The 16,922-nt window shown below is 35.2% G+C and overlaps 1 protein-coding gene across 10 annotated transcripts in view; it reads left to right on the top strand.

The window, feature by feature from the left end:
• The window catches only part of LOC103814404 (sodium channel protein type 1 subunit alpha), a 59,939-nt gene that overhangs the window by 34,507 nt on the left and 8,510 nt on the right, over positions 1–16,922 (top strand). For 8 of the 10 annotated variants that reach the window (XM_030240751.2, XM_050977032.1, XM_050977030.1 and 5 more), the window contains 2 exons: positions 1,823–1,945; positions 14,028–14,309. In XM_030240751.2, coding sequence (XP_030096611.1) covers positions 1,823–1,945; positions 14,028–14,309 — 405 coding nt within the window. The remainder of the gene's footprint in view (positions 1–1,822; positions 1,946–14,027; positions 14,310–16,922) is intronic. The other 2 variants (XM_050977028.1, XM_050977029.1) reach the window with 1 other exon arrangement.

Genomic DNA, 16,922 nt, shown 5'->3' with positions numbered 1-16,922 from the left:
TGTGCAGGAATGCATGCTGTTTCTGCAGCTCATGGATTTCTGTGGGTGAACCTCCAACGCTATGTTCTACAGAGTTACAAAACCAGGACCAGTCACTACATTTTCAAGACAGTAATTTCTGGCATAACATATACAAAAACCAAGTATTGAACAAGCTCAGTTTTAAAATTAGGATTCTTTTTGTCCTGGTTTCAATGACTTAGAAATGTACACTGAATAGACAAAAAGAGACCTTTATAAGAATTTATTGTTCCAAAGTATTGCCAAGAATCCAACACTTTTTCAATGTGTTTCCATCATACAAGGGCTGACTAGAGCATCAGAACAATTAATTTTCTTCAGTTTGGTTTTTTTTCTTGGTTTTTTTTTTTAATGGGTGTTTACAACATTTTTGATTTGTGTTCATCATGGTTTAAATATATTGAGGATTCAACTCCACATATACAGCTACAGATAGCCATGTTTCATACATGAAGAAAGTGCCCTCTCTCAGAAAACACTTTGCTCTTTAGTATTGAAATTCTCAAAATGGCTACCTAAGTGGCACCTACAACAAAAAAGCTTGAACGAGCATGCAAGCAGAAGCAGCTGTTCATTTTTTAAACTAATTTTCTGTAATATTTGACCTCATTTAAATCGTACTATCCCAAACAGTCATCTTGTGAATGTGAAAATGTGAATACATCATTAGGTGAAGGTATAGCACATATTAAAGTGTCTGAATTACTTCATGGTAAATGCTGGATTTACACATGTGGATATTTTCTTTCATTTTCCTTTAGATTATGGCAACTTGAAAGTTTTCAGTAATACAATGAATGTGCTGGAAAAAATAAATTTAGGTTTCAAAAGAACCAAGTTTTGTAGTTGCTAGAGCTACTGAAAAGTTCAGAAAAGCTGTTAACTTTTAAAACCTAAAGATTGCACATATAATGCTTGTTTTTAAATATGAGCAGGATCCTATCTCTTTAGCTGACACATTGTTCCTTATAATGAAACAGAATATGAGAACATTATGCTGTTTTTGGCCCAATAAATAGTTAAGGAATTAGAACAGCATAATGAGGGAACATTTAGGGGAAATGGGAAACAAAAAGAAAGTAATATTTTGTTCAGGAGCCATAGCAAATATGGAGAATGTAGTATTTTGCACTGAGGTAATGTAGGGACATGGAATATTTAAAGGCCTGTCAAATTCTTCCACCGATGGAACTGTTCTTCTAAGGTCTTAGAAACAGCATAGTCCAGGTTAATGTCAGCTTTTAAAGCTCATAATTTCAGCAGTCAGGCAAAAGGATTAGTCAGTATAACTGCCCATAACAAAACCAATCCTTTTTACCAATTTTCAGAGGAGCAATGTTATTCTGTGACCCACGTGTAGCTCAACATAAACTTCAATCCCTTCCCTTTCAGTGGTGAGCAATCAAATGACATTATCAACCACAATTACTGACCCCAATAGTATTGTAAAACAAAGAAAAAATAAGACCAATACTTAAATTGGTAAAAATGAGAGATTAATATAATTCAGGTTTTGTGGTTCTAAATGTCCTCAGATCAGTAGCAAAGGATAAAATTCAGAAGTACTATTGTATCCAGATATTAGTTATCTTATGATTTTTTGTTTGGTTGTTTTCCTATTCACCTTTCATATTGCTTCTTTCTTTTTCTTCTTCTTTTTTTTTTTTAACTTGAAAGACTCCTTATTCCTGAAGAAAGTGATCCAAAGTTAGACTCTTCTAACGAAGTGTATAACTCACATCTATGGTATGTAAAGCAGAATGTACCATATAATAATTTTCACTTTCCTGTTTTCGTATAGGTCTCTTTGGTTAGCTTAACAGCAAATGCATTGGGTTACTCTGAACTTGGTGCCATTAAGTCCCTTAGGACACTAAGAGCTTTGAGACCTCTAAGAGCTTTGTCACGATTTGAAGGCATGAGGGTAAGACCACGTGAAAGAATCTGAAACTATGCATGCATATAAAGAACACATGCATGCACAACAAGGAATGACAAGTCCATGCAGAGAGGCTGCACTATCGTTTATGGCATATCTTTTACTAACAGATAAGCAAAAAGCTTCATCCATTCACCTAAATCCATATGCAGTTATCACATAGAACTTATATTCATTAAGGTTACTTTACTTTCTAGCCAATCTCAGGAGTTTTTCATATGAGTCTTTGAAATTGCCAACTATGAACTCTCTTAGGAGAGTGCTAATAATAAATAAAATGTAACACAATTTTACTGATTTCTTTACTGATAAATATATCAAAGTATTTATACAGGAATCTAATTTAGCATTAGCTAAGAAAGATATTTTCTCCTAGAAATTGAACTTCTTCATTTTTCATTATATTTTATAAACTCCCTTTAATCTAAGCCCATTGAATTTCATTAGATGATACCACAGATACATTCATATCCACTAGTGGTTTAAATCTATTTCTGAGTTTGGCTGACTTTAAAAGCATATCAGTTATTTGATTCCTCTATGAAGTTATTATTTTTGTAAGGTAAATGCTTCTTTTATTTCAACTAATCTCTATTCAATATTCAATACAATGTATATAAAGTTATTTCTTGCTACTCTGAGTAATTTAGAGGCCCTGCTTACTATTCATCTCACTCAAGAAGGCATTTTGACTTATTTTTTCATTTGTTTATACCTTCTGTTCCTTAAAGCCACTGAATGCAAACTAACTCTATATGCATGTCAATGAAATGTGCTTTAAGAGAATGCTTTTTCCTTCGTCATGGAAACAGAAGAGGAAACAATACAAAATCTTTAGAAAAAAAATCTAAGATTAATGAAGTCAAACTGAAGCTTCAAATTCTTTTCCTGAAATTATATTCAGCAGACTACCTATCTTCACTTCAGAATGCAGCAGAACATACATTGCTAACCAATGATTACTGAATTAATAAACTTCAGCTTCATGCAGCAAATTGACTTTTAACAGTTTTCTCCTTATATGAAACTCATGAAGTGATATTCAGCAGGGTAAGAGCTGGTCAAGTACCACAGAATATGCAACTATTTGATTTAGCCATTTCTCTTTGTCTTTCTTTGTACATACTGTTCATGAACATTCAGATAAATGTATGTGGTTTTGTGCAGAGAAATGTTGGGAAACTGCTGTCAGCTTTATGTTTTTAATGATGTTCTGGTCAGCTTCAGGAGGACTGGGAGACCAGTACAGATAATATGCAGAGAGGAAAAAAAAATGCAGCTATTGAAATGATATTGGAAGAAAAGACCATTTCTAAAAAGATGCTAAAATTGATTGCCAAATGTTTTATTCATTTTTTCTGGATCTTTACATGATCACCTTAGCAAATTTTCCACTTACAAGATTTAGGATATTCATGCAAAAAGAAGCTCTTGTTAAGGTACCTGTTACTTGAACTCTATTTACTGCTTTCCCCTACTGCTTGCTGAATAACTATGAAACTCTGCCAGGAGCCCAATCCTATGATAGGATTTCAGCTACACAACATGAATAATTCATGAGCAATTTACTGGTTAGGAATCACAGAGAAGCTTGGAGAAGGAAATAGGCTTCAGCTCTATCCTCCAATATTAATGACAGTCAATGATGTGCCTGATTCCAGTCACTTAGCAGATTTGACTGGCCAAATATGCAGAGGCCTTATAGTCACTACTTGCACTGATGAAATAGTGGGTTTTTTCCAAAGCACTTGGCAAGTATTCAAAACAGCTCACTGACAGCTGTTGGCATTACTTTATGAATGACTCACGAACAGTAAAAATATTCAAATGATAAATAATTGACCAGCTCATAAGACCATAGTCAAATTGAAATCTTCTCAGAAACCGAGTTCATTTCATAAGAATTCATAAAAAAGAGGGGTTTTTTTTTCTGTCTGCAGAAAGTAAAGATAAAGCAGCCCTCTTGGCTTTCTTATTTTGCTCATACCTACACTGAGCTGTGATAAAACAGAATTTTTATTCAGCATGTATTTAAATTTTAATGTTTACCCATGCTCCAAACTGTGCAAACTTTGCACTGAAAGTGTATAATATCTGAATTATTCCACAAGAGGCTGTGGATATAAGAAGCTCTGCATCATTTTCTAAAACAGTTTGCCAAGTACTCAACTACTTTAATTCAATCAATGTTTCCCTTAAGTAAGTTTTTCATTCTGGTAAATTGGAAGAGTGCAGCATTTTACACAGTCAGTACATACTAATGACTATTCTGTTATGCCTAAATATGCCTACACTTCAGATTTTAAGTTACATTCTTAGAATTCTTCAGTTATACTCTTTAGTTACAATTAATTTTATAATTATGCTGTTTCATAATTCTCTTTCCAACGTGAGTATAAGATATATGAATCACTTGCACCAAAACAGGGTACAGGCAATCCATAGCTTGTGCTTGCCTTAGGCACAGAAGTGAATTTTTCCATCTTAAAGGCATTTAGAATATCTGCTGGTATACTGAATTTTGAGAAATTTTAATACTTTCTATATTGAATCTCAAAACCAACTCCACCCAGATGCTGGAAGGCAAAGTAAAGGATTGCTTTAATTTAATTTAAATTTCTGTCTTAGGGTTTATATTCTCATCTCAATTAGTGTATGTCCTCAGCAGAAGTAGCTGCAAACTGAGATTTGAATATACCCATTGCTTTTTGTTTAGCTTTTTAGTACTGGCAGTACAATGCTTTTGCGCTAGTTCTGAACTGGTATGCTACTTGAAAATGTAGAACACAGAGTACATTTGCTTTGCTGAGTTAGAGAATAAGTGACAATAAAGCATGCATTTGTGTCTAACTTCACAAAATAAAGCATGTCATGCCGTGCTTGGTTTATTAGAGAAATAGTAGAAGGCAGCAAACAATCTGAAATCCACTTGCACTTTCAGTTTTGCATGCCTTATGCATATTTCTGGCTGATGGCTTTAAACATTTACTGTATTTCAAATTTCCAGTCCAATTTCATACCTTTTTAAATCTAAATTAGAGTATTTGATGTCTTAAATTCCCTCTAAAATTCAATGGCTATTCCTTAGATTCCCTTACCAGGAAAGTAGCAATGAGGCTTTTTCAAGAGTACTCAAAACTTCATTAGTCTGAAAGAAAAATTTCTCATATAATTGAGTTATAAAACATAGCATCAAGTGTCTGTCATTACAGATTCACAACCAATAACAGGCTATACATTTCTATTTCATATAGGATACATTTCAGCTTGGATGGGGTGGACCCCTGGTTCCTCCCCTTACCTCTCTTTTGGGTCCAGTATTTCCCCCTTTTCTACCCCTAATGAGTACAGTCTGACTAATCACTACATCTTATATTAAGGGTTAGGAGGAGAGACAATCTCATCTGCAAATCCCAGTACCAGTAAAAGTAGATTCTATATATTCATCCTCCACTGCTTCTCAATTGCTTTAAATCTTTGGAAATAACTTTTTGAAATTTCATTGTTGAAGAAAAAAACCATGAAAATGAGCAAATGGGCATTTTTTTTCAGCTATTTTAAGATTTTTAGTTGTTTTTTAACAGAGATAAAAATTTGTTTTCTTTAAAATTTTGAATCTGGCTTTTCTATTGTTTTGGAAAGATCTATGCTTTACCCTGTTACTCAATTTATACCAAATATACTCAAAATAACCTGAAAAAATGTTTGAATTTTACTCTTAATACATTAAACACACACCAAAATACTGTGATCTGAATAGTCACAACAGCAGAGATTTACATAATTGCAGTTTAAGATTTTTGTGTAATTTAAAACACCCTATATGTTACATTAAGTAAATCACTCCAAGTGTATACACACAATATATATCATATAAAATCCCTTCTTGGAATCTGAATTCAGTCTTCTTTGACCATTCTTGGACACTAGTTCTCAAATTTTTTTTACAAAATGCCAGTAAGAGTATTATCTTTCTTGGGGTTTAAAAATGTCCTGCAGGAGACATGTCAGTGATATAAAAATTTTGCATTCCCTAGAATGGTTAGCAAAATCCACTGGTTAGATCTACAAGCCTTGCAAGCACAAACTGCAGGGGGGTGTCACTAATGCAGGGGTTTTTATAGCTGCAGTGGAAATGATGCATCAGTAGCAACCACGTTCAGTGTCAGTTTAGTCCTTCATCTCACAGTTAAGAATTATGTATTCACTCTCAAGGAAGTGAGTGAATATTTTCTGCAAATTTCTCTTAGAAATAGAGGAATATGTTTTTTTGATCTAAACATCATGCACTTGGAAGGACTTTTTGAGGACTGTGATCTTATCATTAACTTTGAGTTTTGATGAAAGTCTATTAGATGTATTGTGTCTCCTGAAAGGCAATTAAAAATTTTAAAAACTTTGAAGTCTGTCTATATAGATGTTCATAAACCATACAGGAAATGTCTTAGTATTTTTTAGACTGTAATTCTACAACAAGAAGAGAACTTTTGAAGAGTTACTTTATATAACTGAAAACTATACAATTTTTTTCCAGTTTCGTATTTGTTTTATCTTACAGAAAACCCTTACTGTTAGGATCAAAATTTAAAAAAAAATTCAATGGGATACATAATATAGTTTGCATTTTAATTGAAAATGTTACAGGGCACATAAAAGTTGATAACATTTCATGAATGCCCAAGGAGGGCAAGAAACTGGGTTTTTTACTGCATCCAGTGAAATACAAAGATACTATTCCCACATCAAGTAACTGCTCTGTTTTCATGCTCATGTCTCTTTACAATGTTTACCAGGTCTTCTCAAACTAATGGAGTGGTTTATTGCTTGGCAGACAATCATTTTACTTTATAGTACATTATGTAAAATTATGTCTTTTCTTCTACATTGTCTTCAAAAGTACTTTTTGCATACTTGATTTCTGGCGAGAAACAGAATCAGGCTGCTCCAGAAACTCATCTTCTGTTAAATCCTCAGCATAGCTTGCTTTTAATAGACTGTGACGTGAACAAGAAATGCTAGTGTTGTTACTTTAAGCAAGTTAAATTTTCTTATTGAAGCTAGAACAGAACTTCTGAATCACCTAGCTGAACCTCTCTGCTAACAGTTGTGGCGCTCCAAGATATAAACTCACTACCCAATAGTAGGAAATTTCTCCAGCACCAAGTGTTATAAAAATAGTTGGTGCATTGTTTGAGAAAGTATTTTGCTTTCCTTGAAGACAAAATTCACTATGAGAAGCATTCTCCAGTCAGGTGCACTTGTGCAGTAACAGTTACAGAAAAGTAGAGAATACAGCAATTGTCTTGTTCAGGGAGTGATTTTCTTACCCTCTGAGACCTTTTATCTCTTATTTCAGCTTTATTTGCTCATTATTGTTCAGACTTAAGATTTACTTGTAACTCCTTGACGGGTCTCTTTCCACCATGTTCTTTCCACCTGCCTGACTTTGCATACTCTCAGTTAAGTCCAACTTTTTTACAATCATTGCTTTAAATGGTACTTTTCTAATAATCTTCACTGTATATTCCCAATACAGTCTTCCTTTTACTCCAAAAATTGAAGACACTGTCATTTATAATTTTTTTTCAATTGGTTCACACAAGGTGCTTCTCATGCCTAACACAGACAAAATGTACTCATTGTTTCTTTCAGAAAAAAAATTTTTTGCTTTTTTAAAAATTGATTTAAATAATAGTATAGTCCCACCATCATAATTTACTTCTCCAAACTTTTGGTTTGCTAATTTTTTAGTGATCGTGACTTAGAGATAAACATTAATTTATATGCTAAAATAAGGAAGTTTTTATATTTTCAAATTTCTTACAACTTTTCTGAACATTTTACTGAATGTTACTTAATCCTGACCTTACATAATCCTAGGTCATGTCATTAAAAATAAAATATATGAACACACATAGAATTAGGGTAAACTGTGCAGCAAAAATAGAAACCAGTTTTTTTACTCTGTGCCTATTAATGGCAAAATCCATTAATTACCTGTAATTTGGGTTGGAAGGTAGGTAAGAGACAAAACCAGACTCTTCTCAGATGTGCAAAAATGGCAACAACAGCTTTAAGCTGGGTGAAGGGAAATTTCTAATTGATAGAAAGGGTTTTAGGGAGGTTTGTGGTTTAATTTTTTTTTTTTTTTTCCAGTCAGGTAAAAACTGGAACAATAGCATGTAGTTAGTGGATTATAGATCATACATTCATATCAACATGGTGCATGGTGTACCACTCTGATTTCCATTTGTGGGACAAACTTATGAAAATTAGTTTATTGCAAAAAATCCATTGAGACAAAATAGGAGGAATTAATTGAAAATGAGAAAGTTTTAATTACTTAGATTATTCTACATTTTTAGGTCTCCTAGTTCCTCTGTAACCATTACTTGGATCATGTCAAGTAGGTTGCAGTTTCTCTCACAGATATACCTAATTTTCATTCACTGTTGCCTCTACAGCCAGTTCATAGCTGATCACCAAGCACATGCAGCATGCTTCTTCCCAGGGGGCCACTCCAAGCTATTCAATGACAACATTTCTAGTTTTGAGGTAAAAGAATTATTGCAATGAATCTCAATTCCTTCTCTCTCTTTCTTCCTTTCCAGTTCTGTCCTAATCTGCTAGGCTGCAATATCACAAATGTTTTTCACCTGATACAAACATGGATAAAATGGGATAAATTTTCCTTATTATCTGTGAATAAAACTCCCATCTCCAATAGTACTGTGGCAAAGTACATATACTTTATCCTTTCACTATAAAGAACTTTTATCCTTAGACAGCCATTGTGTGAATCCACAGGTAACCAGGGTGACCAGCAAAACACAGCTCAAATGCCAAGAGTAAATTTATTTCATTACCTTGCCAGCAGAGCTGGGAGGCAGAGACACACAGTGACACAAGCTGCCTTAGGGTTACTTCATCCTCGTGGGGACGGCAGGACCCGCAGCCTGCCCCAGTATGTGAAAGGGCTTTGTGCATGCACAGCTTATCACAAGACTGTGCTTTTATGAGCTCTCTGTCTCCCAGAGGAGGCTCAAGCATGTCTCTGAGAGTGTATTCTGTCTACACAGGAATTCTGCTTCTCCAAACAGGCAGAGGATAAACAACACTAGGTATAACAAATGGAGTTTTCCCACACTGACAGGCTTAGCATTCTCAGCTTCAAGTTCACTTTGAGGGAAAGTATTCTCTCCTCACCAAATCTTCCAGTTTTAACCTTCCCCTCCCAACAGCCATCTTCAATCCAACTCCATGTATGCACTCAGACGAGACAGGGTATCTGATGTGGGAATATTTTTCCTGTACTGCATTGCCAGTTATCCTCATTCATGGGCACCTCCAAACTTCACACTTCACAACTGTGGCAGAAATCCAGAGCCTCTGCTGAGGGTCACTCTTAATCCTCAGCACTGGGCCGTGTTTTTATTCTGTCTGCTGGCCCTCAGGTCCACTACTTCCATTGCTTTTGTGATAAACATTTGCAACTGACTTAGCTGCTCCTAAAGTAAGCCCCATAAGCGTTTCCTCCAATCCCATCGACTCTCTGCTGTGTTATGTCTTGTAGAAGAGGCTCCTCTAATTTCAGAAAAAGGCAATTTCCATCATCAATTTTACAGTACTAGGGAGAGCACAAAGCCATTATTACAGCATCAGATAGTTAATCTTTTTGATTAAGGAGTGGGCTTCTTCCTGGTCTACCTCAGATGCTCTTTTGATCCCCTGTCTGGGATAGTTGTTGTATGTTTACATACAGATGTCCTTTCTTCCCTTGCCTCAACTCTTCCACAGTTTGAGAGAATACACTTGTCTGTTACTTGACACCCACTTGGTCAAGTCAGCATGGTTTCAGTCTTGTTGACATCCTTGTGTGCTGTCCTCCAGGTCCTTCACTATGAGCACGTGGTCAGTGCAGATCCCATTGTCACCTGTGCCTACATCTGTGTCCACTCATCGTGTACCTCCTGCCATTCCAGCAGTCTTACCTCTGTGCTGCACCAAGAATCCAGACCAATGTCTACTTGCTCGCTTCTCCATCTCTCACTGCAAATGTTTTTATGGCAGCTCCTTGGGGACTTTTCCTATTTAGGCATAAAATTACAAAGTTGATACCTTCCGAGTGGAGGCAACTAAAGTACTTCTTAATTTTGAGTAGAAAGAATGTTCAACACACAGTCCTGTAATCTCCTTTTCCATCCCAAAGATGGTAACTTCCTCCTCGTTTGCACCAGGAAGAGAGTTAGGAACTTCTTCAGAGAATCTGCAAAAGTTATGGAAAAGTGGATAAGTACTGCTAAAGATTTTTCTTTGTTTGTTTACAGATTTCAGGAGGCTCTGATATATCCATTACTCAGCTGAAATGTAGAAATTCCTGCAAAGTCTGTGGCAGCTGAGGTGTCAGGATCCATGGAAAATACTTTCCCCTGGCAACTAAAATACATTTATATCTCACTATGTGTTCAGCTATGTCTCCCACAGCAGGAGTCAATCTAGTAAAGCTTCCTTATATTCTATTCATACAGCAGGGATAAGCTGGTGTTTTGACAACCCTCATTCTACACAAATGAATGGTTCTGACACCAAAACTGATTTTTTTTGTCCAGTTTTTACTGTTTTCTCTGGAGATTATTTCAAAAGAAGATACAAACAGCAGCCATGAAAAACATCTGGATTACTAATTTGCCTTGACAGAAAGGCATATTGGCCAGAAGACAGGAATACAATTAGTATTGCAGTAATTCTCTTATCTTATATATAAACCTGATATTGGAAGATAAATGTTACATAAATTTAAGCATGAAAAATTGTGTATATTTATATATGAAATACTGCTTTCTTCTAGAGGAGGCATGGTTTCCCACAATGATTTTTTCCCCCTGGATGAATGTTGACTGAAATGTAAAATAGTCTAGAGCTCCTTTGTCTTTTTAGGGCATCAGGTGTTGCTTCTCACTTGTTCTTATTGCTGTTCCACCTACCTGAAGCTATAGGAAGGTGAACAAGCAGAATCACCTTGGGCTTTTGCAGCTTTGCTCACTGGAGTCAGCCTGACCAGCAACATTCCAGCCTTGAAGAAATGCATAGGTAATTTATAAAACCAAAAAAACAGCTATGCAAACGTCTTTTTCCAATTTACTGGCATTATATTCTGTATCAAGAAATAACAGAAAATAGGCCCAAGAGAAATAGCCCCTTTTAAAATAAAAAAATGCATTTTGAATCATGTATATCTGATCTAGATTTTAAGAGCAAACAAAAATAAGAGCTGTAGTTGCCGACATACTTTTAACCTTCTAAAGACTCTTTCCAACAAGATGAGAATTGCAATTTTCATTTGCTACATTAACTCATTAAGAAATGCTAATTGACCCCTTTTCTGCATTCAGTTTACTTTTCAATTGGTTCTCCCTTTCTTCTGTCCATTTACTGTAACTTATATGTGTTGTCTGTGTATGTATGGTTGCAATCTTGGATATATATTAAGGTAATTTCCTGGTTATCCTGACATATCTCAGCTAATTCCCAAAGCAAATATGAAAAAAACCAAACAAAAAAAGTTAAAAAAAAAAAAAATGTAAACCAGAAAAACACTGTTAAGGCAATTACCTCCAACTGTATGTGTTGAAGAAATTAAAGACCTCTTGCTAAGGAGGACTTTACAGTCAGCTGAGCATCTGACCATCGTGTAGCAATACAGTTTTACACTATAAATATGATAGGTTTATAGGCTCAACACTGTTGAAGAGGAAAAATCAAACAGAAAAAAAATGCAAACAGAAAACAACTTCTAAAAGTTTTAATTTTCTTTTCTTCTTTTCTTAAAAAACCTTCCAGGGGGACTGGATAGCTCAAGGGGTTGGTAATAGGATACAGAGCCTTTCATCTCTAGGTCACCAGTTTGCATCCAGGCCAGGTCAGTAGTGACCAAAAATTATTACCATTTGATGGGTTTTCAGTGACCTCTATGAATTAAGTTGTTGGAAGCATTGTTGGAACAGCTGCTGGAAGCTGTTCTCTTTTTATTCAAGAAGATGTGGCTGATCTTTCCACAGTCTCAGTGGTGAGACTGCATTACCTGTTCATCTAAAGATTAAGTGCAAGACGCACTGATGCGTTTTGTACAGATCCTTTTTTCTACAACTATTATCAATTCCTAATTGTTGTAACAGTTGTTGTTGCTGTTATTATTCTGCTGCCTGTTCTGGATCTGTGCTGTGGTTCAATGGATGTCAGGGTTGTTATAAAGGTAACTGCTACAGACACTCAATTTTTGCAAAACCATTCTATGTGTGAGCAGAGGTAACCTTAATTCATTTGAGTTGCAGAACTAAATCCCCATCTTTCTTTCTTGACATCTTTATTTTCAGGTTTTTCATCAAGAATAAACAGAGGAATTCAATCAGTGTAACACATCTGGAACATTTTTATCAGTGGGGGAAAAGACAAACACTAGCTGGCCTAGAATTACAAAGCAGCAATAGCATATTGCAGTGTCATAGATCAGGTCAGACTTGGAACAAATTTCAGAATTTCTAATTCCATTTCTAATTTTTATGTTGTTCTCAATACCATGAAGCTAAATAGCAACAGATTTATTACTGGGATCTTTTCATCACCAAAAATACAAGCAATCTAAAAAATAAAAATAAAAAAGTGCTAAATTTAAAAAATAAAACTGTGGTTCTTTAGAAGATAAGGGTTATTCTGCTACAGAAAGGTTCCCTTTCTACTGTGTGGCAGTGGAGGAGACTGTTTTTAATGGAAAAGAAAATATGCCCTGCAAACAACATTTCTACCTAAGATCTCTAACCAGGTTCTAATTGCTGACCATAACACTTAGGAAGAAGAGGGGAGGAGGGTGCTGAGTGACGAATAACACAACCACAATATTCCTCTTCCAAAGGCCTTCTAGAGGCTGTGAAATACAGGTAGTAAGACTGAGCAGTTCTGAGCTTGCTCACAGCTATGTTGGTAGTGGGGAAAATGCATCTATATTGCAGGGAACAGAGATGGACTAAGACAACTCAATATACTCCAATACCCATGCCAATCCTTTCCTGCCTTGCTGCAGGACTTAGATTACTGAAAGTCAGAACCCTACTGCATATTTTATTTTACCTCCTTACCAGGTTCCACAAGTTTACAGAAGAAAAAATGTAAAGTTTTGAATAAAATATAACATGTAAATGAGAAGCTGGAATTGGATACTTAAGGAAAAATAATTGCTCATTACAGAAGTTTTGATAGGTCTGACAGACACATGTGATTAATTTCTGTATATATCAGAAAAATGCACCTTTTAGCTACATAAGATATATTGACATCTTGCCTGCAAATATCTGAGAAGGTAACCCCCCCAAAAGTAATTCAAAATGCAAAATCAGAAGGCCTAAATATATCCTTTTTTAGATAAATGAAGGGTATTGCTAACTTAATTCATGAAACAACAAGACTGGAGCTTGAAATAAATTATGTTGATTCAAGTAGACACATATTGCAAACCTGTCTTGCTTTCATATACAAAGAAATTAATCTTTGTTATAATCTTGCATGGAACAATAAGGCAATAAAGTGATGTCTTTAATTTGTGCATAAATCTTTTATGTAGAGCTTAGTTTCTAGATTCATGGCATTTGTATGTCCAGCTTAAATTTCAAAACTATGTTGATCAAATCTACAAGCTGCCATTTTGCTTTAAACATTTTTTAAGCTATAAATTCATTCATTTTTAGAATTTTATTCTGTTTACATTTTTCATTTAGCACATTTTTCTTTTTTGTCTAGAACAAGTCAGTGTCAGGCATCATCTTACTACTACCATATCTTCTCTTTTGTTTTTCTATTAATTATTTTCATTATCTCACTTATTTTCATTACATGTACTAATGTTAATAATTTAAAGGAATGGTGCAATGCTAAAGTTATTAATATACTGCTTTAAAATGTATAGTATTAGTTTCTGAATAAGCATTGATTAAGGAATGGTGAAACAGTATACAAAAATGCATTTCTGTAAATATGCTTATACTCTTTTCTCTTTCCCCCTGTATTTGTGTACTAGGTGGTTGTGAATGCCCTTTTAGGAGCAATTCCATCCATCATGAACGTGCTTCTCGTTTGTCTTATATTCTGGCTAATTTTCAGCATCATGGGAGTAAATCTGTTTGCTGGGAAGTTCTACTACTGTGTTAACACCACCACTGATGAAAGGTTTGAAGTCGACCAAATCAACAATTTTAGTCAGTGCGAGGAACTCATAAAAAACAATCAAAGTGCCCGATGGAAAAACGTGAAAGTAAACTTTGATAATGTAGGATTTGGGTATCTTTCTTTGCTTCAAGTAGTAAGTGATCACTCTTTATATACCTTTTCCTGTTTATAAGCAGTAGTGAAAAGCAATTCTAGCAACAAAGAGACAAAACATTCACCTGATGATTTTTATCTGTGACTTAGTAGTTCTGCTACACGGGTAATTGATTACTCTTCTCATCATAGCAGCAAGTAGAGTCTACTATGATGAATAAAGAATTTTTAGAACATCTAAGGACACAACTTCCTATTTATGGCTCCTTTAGTCCTTTAGCCACTTCTAACTTTTAAAATTTTTAGAATTACCTAGGAATGGTGTTTTTAGAATTACCTAGGAATGTTATTCAGCTATCTAAATATTTTAGGCTTTCCAGTTGCTGAAAAAAAAATCTCCATTGATGTGATTAAGTCACAAAGAATTCCAAGTAATAAATCTTATCTCAGGTTTGTGGCTGCCACCAGAGCAGATCTAATCTAAAGCAATTTCTCATTCAGAAGAGAAATAAGAAAAGAAAAATAGCACTTGATACTATAATCTAGGAAATATTTTCCTGATACTTCTGTGCAAAAGAATCTCATAGACTTTATTTTGCAAAATCTGAGGGAAGAAGAATGAAAATATATGCAGAGAGATAGTAGAAGATTATTCCTTCAATGTCAAAAATTGAAGGCACAACACTGTCTATCTGTGTATTTTGAAGCAGCTACGAATCTCACCCAGCTTTAATCAAAAAAATGCTGGACTTTTACCTATGCTGTGTACCTTCAGCATCTTCTATGTTTGAGTTGTTTTTTGTTTTTGTTTTTGGTTTTTTTTGAGGTTACTATCTAAATCTGCAGTATCTTATGTTTAATTTTTATTGCTTTTAAATAAGTTTCCAGATTTTATGTTTCTACAAAATCTCAGTAAGACAAATTATTAACATGATGCAGTGGTATGGACATTGTCCTGCACAAGGTCTAAAACAGGACTTCTGAGCAATGCCTCTCCCAGCTAACAAAGCATCTTACCTGTGTGACTGATAAGTCTGTACATTTAAATTTCATTATGATTCCTTACTTTACTGTCACAACAGGAAAGAGTGGAGAGGGACTGATAGTAATAAAGAAATAAAATACTGTACTGAATACAATTTGATTTTGGTTACTAAAGACCTTAAGTACTTACTTTCTTTGCCTTATTTATGAAGTCTACTCACCCAGGGAGTCAGAATGCTTCATTACAGGTGTTCAGGAGAAACAAGACACCAACAGAAGAACTCTTTCCAAGTAGTTTGCAACTCTCCTTCTAGTAGTAACCTATTCTACTCTGGGACACAAGTCATTATTCCAGGTTCACTTCTTTCCTGCTCCGTGGCTGCAATCACCACCCCTCAGCCACTTGCTTTTTCAGTGTCCTGTCCACAGATTATTTCATCTTCTATTTATTGAAAAGACACAAATATTTCCTTACAGGAATGCTTAGATTCTTAAATTATTGGATTTTTGGGAGGCAAATTAGGGGAAATTTGCCAATCATTCCCACAATTCCAAAGGAAAAATCCATCTAGACCAACCACAGAGAGACCTAGCTCTCATGGAGGACAAGCCTGTTAGTTTGTGCAGTATCTACAATGCAGAGATCTTGCATGAGACCCTCATGTAATGGTGGAGGATTTTTTGTGTGAGTAGAAAGTCCATGACAACAGCACTTAAATTTTCTGTATTGCTTAAATGCTTGGAAAATCATCAAGACCTTTTTGTTTGACATAGTAGAAAGAACAGGGGCATTTCTGTCATTGGACAGAACTGCATCATCCCTGCATCTTTTAGGGTTTGGTAAGTAAGCCAGCAGGAGTGATTTTGCTGTTATGGAATCATAAGAGCTCTAGGACTGAGAAAGAATAATATCAGCTTGATTTTCAGGTAATGCACTAAAATGTAGAGAATCTATGTTTTTTCACCTTCAAGAAAACAAGGCCACAACTCATAACTGTTTGAGATTCTTACATTGCTTTCTCAATCAAAAAAGAATGATAAGGTGATTTTCTATTTGATATATGAAGTACTTTGGATCAAACTCTGGAACAGGCCTCCAAAGCCATCATGTCAAAACAAACATGAGACTTGAATAGGTATGCCATAGCCCTAGATTTTCCTACTCTTCCTCAACAGCTTGCAGCAATAGAAAGACAACTAAATGCTAAAGAATGACTCAGTTAGAGGTACACATTACTGTGTCAGAAACAAAGCTATTGAAAGTTCAGCAGTTGGCCTAAAATTATATACTGAGCCTGAAAAAATCTGATTATAAAACCATGGTTGAAAGTGGATATGCTTTCTGTTTGCCTAAAGTGAGCATTAATGGCCTTTCTACTGAATTCATTTGGTTCTGCACCTCAACAAGCTCAGGCAGAGACTTTTAGTCATGCTGGACCTGAGAAAATAACCCCAGGGAGGTCAATGCCATTTTTCTAATAACAATTTCTTTGAAGAGTATCAGTGCATGAATTACTGATACAAGGCCAGGAGGCTAGAAAATAAATAGAGAAAGCTTCCTCTTATTCCTCATTATTTCCATTCTCCATTCTGCCCTCTGGCTCATGCCCTTTGAGTCAGCCAGAGAATGCTGTAAACCCCTTCAGCTTTTCTGGGTTACAAGAACCAT

Source organism: Serinus canaria, chromosome 7 (assembly GCF_022539315.1).
Source record: "Serinus canaria isolate serCan28SL12 chromosome 7, serCan2020, whole genome shotgun sequence".
Taxonomy (NCBI): Eukaryota; Metazoa; Chordata; class Aves; order Passeriformes; family Fringillidae; genus Serinus; species Serinus canaria.
Note: the sequence above shows the minus strand (reverse complement) of the source record. Positions and strands in the feature narration are given on the sequence as shown.